At 58.2% G+C, this 7,032-nt stretch overlaps 1 protein-coding gene across 3 annotated transcripts in view; it reads left to right on the forward strand.

Annotated features, from left to right (window-relative positions):
* Window positions 1-3,196, forward strand: part of SIL1 (SIL1 nucleotide exchange factor) — a 110,088-nt gene extending 106,892 nt beyond the window's left edge. For all 3 annotated transcript variants that reach the window (XM_008636742.2, XM_017738181.1, XM_017738180.1), the window contains exons 9-10: window positions 581-745; window positions 2,738-3,196. In XM_008636742.2, coding sequence (XP_008634964.1) covers window positions 581-745; window positions 2,738-3,088 — 516 coding nt within the window. In that variant the 3' untranslated portion in view covers window positions 3,089-3,196. The remainder of the gene's footprint in view (window positions 1-580; window positions 746-2,737) is intronic.
* The last annotated feature ends 3,836 nt before the right edge of the window (window positions 3,197-7,032 follow it).

Genomic DNA, 7,032 nt, shown 5'->3' on the forward strand with positions numbered 1-7,032 from the left:
GGTGGCCCCTAATTGCCTCCTCGGCTCCAAGCCAAGGCCCCGGGGCACCCGTGGGAGCTGGGCTCCGGCTGTTGGTGTGTGGGGCTGCACCCTGACAGGGCCTGGGCTGGGCTGGGTGCTGGGGAATGCCATGGCCTTGCCCTCTGACTGTGGAGGTTTAGGGACATCAGCCAGGTGTCCCACATCACCTCGCAGGGATCAGGCTCTGCTGAGTGCTGCTGGACCCCCCTCACCCCATCCCGTGGCCGGGCTCTGTGCCTGCGTGGGGGTGAACAGGGAGAAGGGATGGTGTTGGGTCTGCCAGGGGCTGGCCATGGGCCCCTCTGTGACAGCCCAGACTGGGGTTTGGATGGAAGTACCCAGGTCTGGGCAGCCTCACAGTGCTGGGGAGGGTTGGGATTGCAAAGGGGACTGCTGGAGATGCCCCTCAGCAAGGAAAGGTTGGAATGCATTTTCTGTGGAGCTCCGCACAGATGGGCTGGAGCGTGTTTCTGCTGTCCCCACGGGGTGCCATGAAGAGGAGCTGTGCCACATGTGATGGCCATGGCCACTGTGCTGATTGCCCTCTCCTCTCCACCAGGCTCTCTTCGCCCTGTCCTCCATGCTGAGACACTTCCCCTATGCCCAGCAGCAGTTCCTCAAGCTGGGTGGCCTCCAGGTGCTCAGGAGCCTGTTCCGGCAGAAGGGGATGGAGACCCTCCATGTCCGTGTGGTGACACTGCTCTACGACCTCATCATGGAGAAGGTGAGAGCTGGGATGGCACCTGGCACTCCCCACCTTCACCCCCAAACCAGCCAAGGCTGAACATCCTCACAGGTCGAGGATGAGGAGGAGCCAGCCCATCATCCCTGTAGGGGATGAGTCCCCTACAGCCCCTGGCTGACACCACACGAGTGCCTGGGGGAGCTGAAACCTTCGTTTGCCTTCAAGCCACTGCCACCATTTCCTCCCGAGGGTGTTTGAGCAGCAGGACACCAAGGACACGAGTAGGGAATGCAGGCCCTGGGCTGTGGTGTCCAGCTGAGGCCAGGGGACAAGGCCAGCCTGCCCTGCCGAGAGCCCTTTGCCTGCTGCACGTCCCTCGCTGGAGCCCAGCCCGCCACGTTCCGTGTTTTATTTTCAAATACCCTGGATTACTGCTGTAAATGTCAGTTTAAAGCCTGTCTTTCCTCGCCATGGCTTGTTGTTCAGTCTGTGCATTTCCCTGACTCCAGAGAATGGGAATTAAATCCACTCTGGCTCAGTTTATGGCCAATTTGCCCTGCGGATTATGGCTGCTCTAATACCTGGGTTGCAGGCACGGCAGAGCAGCACCTCTCTGTTAAATCAGTTATTTTCCAAGAGACTTTGTAAAGGTGCAAATTATTTTAGCAGGTCTGAAATCTTACCAGGTGCTGACTCTAACATGATCCTGTCAGCTCCATGGGAAAGGAGCAGACATGGGCATTCTGACTCAAGCCATTCCTGTTTGATCCTGCTGCCCATTTTCCAGCTGCCCCCTCCAGCAGCCCCATCTGTTCCCAGCTCCGTGGGTCTGGGGCAGGCACAGCCCTCCAGTTTCTCGGGTTTATGTTAAAACAATGATTTTTAGCTGCTCTTTGGATTGGGAATGCTGAACCCTGGGTGCTGGGGGGCTGCTCTGAGCTGGGGTGGCAGGTTTGGGGTGGGACGGGTGACTGTCAGATGGGTTGGTTTGGAATCATAAACCACCCTGGCAGTGCTCTCAGTGCAAACAGGAGTCGCTGGGGCTCTGAACGGCTCCTTCTGCCACATTCCTTCCTTTTCACCCCAAATCCTGCCTGCACTTCAGCAGGCAGCTCTCCAAGAGGACCAGGAGAGTGGAGGTCTCCTTGGTGTAGTCCCTCCATGTCCCCACTGTGTCATTCCTGTCAGTCCTTGTCACCAGGCTCTCACAGCAGTGCCCAGGGCCTGGCAGAGCCCACTGTCACTGGTAACCAGGGAACACGCTACTGACCCCCTCAGGGACCCACAGCATTGTCCCAAGGCTTCTGGCAGCTCCTGTCCTGCTGGCTGCCCCATCCCGTCCCCAGGGCTGGATTTCTGCCCAGCAGTCCCACAGGAGCCCTCGGCACAGAGCCCTGCCTTACACGGACATCGTGGTTGTCACAGGGGCCAGCACCAGGCCAGCAGGAGCCCTGGGGGAATGGAGCCTGTCTGGGAATTCCATGCTGTCAACAGCCCCTCCACCATCTGAGCCCCAGAAGGTGTTGGGGAGTTTCCCTTCCTCCCCCTGGCCCCAGTGCTGCTCTATGCAGGTCCCTCTCACTGTAAGGGATCCAGCCCCCTGCAGAATTCCAGTACTGGGTTTTCTGGACCAGGCTGGGAGGGGAAGGTCTGGCTGTGGCTGGAGGAGACTGAGATCCCCATCTCCAGGAGGAGCAGCACAGAGCCAAGTGATGATGTTCATTAGGTGCTGCAGGCACCTGTCCAGCAGCAAAAAGCATCAGACCAGAGACTTTACAAGTCCTGCTGAGCTTCCTGCCCCTTCAGCCCCTCCCAGGCTGTGTGACACAGAAACCCCCAGTCACTGGCAGTTTTCCAGGGTGGACAACCAGCCCCTGTGGCCAGGGAGCCAGGACACAAACTCAGTCTGGTCTTCTGTGGCAAGTCCCCATCCAAGGCAGGTGGTACAGGCGTGCATCCTCTACTGTGTCACCTCCTGGAGCAGTTCCTCTCTGACAGGGACATTAATCTGTGTTCCACCACTTCCCACAGATGCTGCTTGAGGACTCCCAGCACGGAGAGCAGATGGAGGAGAAGATCCAGCAGTACCAGCAGGTCAGGCTGGTCCCGGCGGTGCTGGAGCAGGGCTGGTGCACCCTGGTGCCCAATCTGCTGGCCATGCCCGAGCACGACACCCGCGAGAAGGTCCTCAAGCTGGTGGGGGTCCTGATGGCCTTCTGCAGGGAGCACTACCGGGGGGACCCCGCCCTGGGCACCGCGCTCAGCCTCCTGCGCAGCGAGTACGAGGAGCTGGCGGCCCAGGAGCAGCGGGAAGGGGACAAGGACGGCTACTTCAGGGAGCTCCTCGGCTCTATAAACACCATCATCCAGGAACTGAGGTGAAACCGTACGTTCAGTCCAATTCCAGGGAATTCAGGGTGGCAGCGTGAGTTTGGCTGGCAGTGGTGTAGGTGCACTTTGGAATAAACTGCTGGACTAAACGAGATCCCAGCACTGTGTGCCAACAACTTCATTCTTAAAACACCTTGGGGTGGGGGGCACGTCCTGTTTTCATGGGATACTGCTGGAAAAATGGAGGTGTACTGTGGAGGGAACAAGGTGGGAGCTCAGCTGGGGAATTTGGGATCTGCAGAAAGGGAACAAGCAGTGTTCTCATGGGGGGCTGTGTTTGTGCTGCTCCCACCCTTCATTGGTTCTTCCTACAGCAGCAGCAACACTGTGAAATATCAAAAAAGCCCTGCAGACAAAGTTCACAGCCTTGAGAGGTGATGGCAGCCAGGTGCTGGCCACTGCCATGGGTGGTGTCCAGCAGCTTTCCTGCCAACCCCCTTTGGGGAGAAGCAGCTTTTCCTCCCCAGGCTTTGCCCTGCAGCACAGAGAGGTGAAGGCAGTGGGAGGTGGGAACACAGAGAACACCTGTCTTCCAGCACAGCCAGGGGGGGATGTTTGAATCCCAGCCTTCCCTCCAGGCCTGGCAGAGCCTGGCTGGTCCCTTCCATCCCCAGCCCTTGCAGGGCTCTGCCACCACCGGGGATGGGCACAAATGCCACCAGATCCATCCCCCCATGACCCTGCAGTCACCGGGCTGGTTCAGGGCCACCAGCCCTTCTTTGTGCTCAAATATTTGTGGCTCCTGTGTACAACGTCACTTGTCACTGTTAAGTAGCAGGGCTAATTATAACTATTGATTCTGTTTTGATCTTTCTCTTTTCGGGGTTTGTTCAGGCTGTTTTGTGGCATTAAATATTTTTTTTCTATTTTTATCTGAAATGCATGTCCCATCCAGCCCTGCCAAGGTGGGGATTGTCTAACACCTCCTTAGGGGCTGAGCCAGGGCTTTGCTTTGCTTTGTAGGTTTTAAAGAAATATATCTATTTCTGATGTTAACAGCCAAGACAAGCATGGGAAGGGGCTTTTCTGCTGGAAACCTGAACCTCTGGAGCAATGCCAGGTGAAGCAGGGATCAAGCAGAACTGGGGGGGGATCAGCACAGGGATTTCTCAGGCCCTGCCTGGCCTTGTCACTGTCTCACAGCTGGATTTAAGGTGAGAATTGTCTAACACCTCCTTAGGGGCTGAGCCAGGGAGAAAACCACCAGCAGCCCTCCCTGTCCAACCCCAAAGCCAAAATCCCACTCGCTTCTCCTAAAAGTCTTAAAGCCGACAAGTTTTTGAGCAGGGGCTCACTGGGGACGCCTGGGCTGGCCCTGGGGGTGGAGGGTGCCCGTGGGGCTCCGGGGCAGCTCGGGAGGGAGCAGGTGGTGTCTCCTGGTCAGTGCCACTCGGTGCCCAGCCCTGGAATAGCCCCTGTGGCCTGGGATGGCAGCAGGACGTGCCTGTGCCCGCGGGAGAGTCCCAGTGACCCTCCCAGCTGTTTCCCTCACACCACCACAGTGACACAGCCACGGACGTGGAGCACTGAAAGGAGGCCAAAAAATGATAACAAATAACCATTTCCTGGCAGTGCTGCTCCCGAGGCACCCGGCACTGGCAGGGCACTCGTGGGGCAAAGGCTGTGTGAGGTCCTGGGGCAGCGCTGACACTCAGGGGCCCCACACCCACACTCTGTGTCCCCCTGCCCAAAGGGCACCGGGCTCTGCAGGGGGATCAGGAGCCCCCCTGTCCAGGGCACCCCATCACCTGCTGGGGTTTGCTGGAGTCACCCCAACCCCTGGAGCTCAGCAGCCCCCAAACCCTGGGGCCGAGGTGATTTGGGGGTTTGCTCTGGGGGGGTTCGGCCCTTGCCCCCGTGGGGGTGTGCTCCGGGTTCCTTTGCTGTGCTTGGGTGAGGCAGGGCCTTGGCATCGGGGTGTGGCTGCCAAAGGCCATTCCAGCTCTTGCCCAGAGCAGCTTCTCGTGGCCAGGGGGGCTCACAGGGCACCCCAGCCCAGCTCCTTCTGTATTAGAGAGACCCCTCCCCACCGCATGCCCCAGCCACCGGACCCCCTCCCTCTGCAGGTCTAGGAGGTGGGATAAGCACTTCCATCCTTAATTTTGGAGCTAACAGGGCCCCCCCATTCCTCCAGCTTCCAGAGGGGGTCAGGTGTTAAATGCTGGAGTCACACAGGTGGCCAGGCCAGGAACAGCTCCAGCTCCTTCCCCTCGCACCCACAAGAGCATCAGGAGGGTCGTGCTGGCTCAGCCTGAGCTCCCCAAACCCTGGCACCCTTTGGGCAGGGCGGGGGTCGGCAGAGCCCCCGGGCTGTGTCTCCCTGGGGCACTCCCCAGCCTCCAACCAACACCCTCAGCACAAGCAGCGGCTGATGTGCCTTAATGGATTTTTCCTTTTCTCACCATTTGTTGGGGTTTTGAATGCACTCGCCCCTCCCCGCCCTCTCTGCTCTCTCCTCAAATCCCGTGTTTGAGGTTTGGCTGCCGTGGCCTGGTTTGGACCCAGCACCTGCCTTAGGAAAGAGCCCTGGGTGCCTCGCTCCCCTCTCCTGTCCCCCCGCTCCCCGGCGCATCCCAAAGGCGGTGGGAGCAGGGAGAGCTCGGGGTGGGAAAGGCGCTCATTAACGGGCATTAAATCGTGGCACGGAACCTTCACACACAATTAAAGCGGCATAAATTCAACGTGGCTCCATTCACCGCGGAATTGAATTAAGAGCACTTGAAATCTGGAATAAGACTATCTCCTGAGGATTTAATGTGGTTTCACTAATACACTTTAGAAGATAATGTGGGTTCATCTTCCTGAGATCCCTGCACTGCCAGGTCTGCCGGGCTCTGGCGCGGCCTCAGCGGAGCTGCTGTCCCACTGCACTGCAAAAAAACCCCCAAATCGCTTCAAATCACTGCAAAAAAAACCCCCCAAACCTCTCCAGCAACTACTCTGGTGTGTTTCAGGCGATGCCTGGGGAGCAGCCGTGGGGAGCTGGCGGGCAGGGAAATCCCCCAGCGCTTCCCAAGCCACGGTGGGTCCCCCCATCCCGTCCCCGTGGAGGGCAGGGAATTGGGAAGGTGGGGTTTGGCTCCTCGCTCACCGCCGGGGGAGGCGGCTGAAGCAGCCCCAGAGCTCTCCCCGCCCGCTCTCTCCTCCCGAGCCGAGCATCATCCTCAGCAGCCACAGCGACGGCACGAGCCCTTCCCAGCGCTTAATTACATGGAGCAGTAATTACTGTAATTCTCTCCAATTGGCTCCCTAATAAAGTCACAGCTTCGCTGGCGGCCGGACCCCCTCGCTGAGCCGCTGCCCCAGCGCCGCTTTCACACGCAGGGCTGGAATTCCCTGACACAGCGGGATCGGTGCCTTTGGGTTTTGGAACGCCGGACCCAGCAGGGTGTGGGGTTGGTGCTGACTGCTGCTCCCCAGCCCCGGCTCCAGGGTCCCCCTGGGCTGCAGAGCAGCAGCAGCAGCGCCGGTGTCACCACCACGTCCCCCTAGAGCTACTGAAACTGGGGTTTCATGACACTAAATCCCCCCCTCTGCTGTGGGGAGAGGGGTTTGCTCCCCCCCAGCCGCTGCACTCCTGAACAGAGCAATTAAATAAATTACACCGATAATGATTCACCTCGATGCCCTCCTCCTTCTCCAAACCCAAACGCAATTCCCACAGGAGCAGTGCTTGGGTACAAAAGAAACGTGAGTTGAGGTTTTTTGGCCTCGTGTCCCCATCGTGTTCCTGCTGCTCCTGCACCTCCTGGGGTTGTAGCTCTCACCAGGGGAACCACATTTTAATTTCTTGCTGACTTGATGCCCAGTGTTTGTAGCATAAATTAAACTAACCTGTATTTAAAAGCTAAATACGTGTAAATTGGTCTGTACATCTTAATATAGGGGTTGTTTTTTAAAGCTCATTAATAGATTGTATGGGGGGAGGCATTGGA

The sequence above is a fragment of the Corvus brachyrhynchos genome, unplaced genomic scaffold (genome assembly GCF_000691975.1).
Source record: "Corvus brachyrhynchos isolate BGI_N302 unplaced genomic scaffold, ASM69197v1 scaffold616, whole genome shotgun sequence".
Lineage (NCBI taxonomy): Eukaryota > Metazoa > Chordata > Aves > Passeriformes > Corvidae > Corvus > Corvus brachyrhynchos.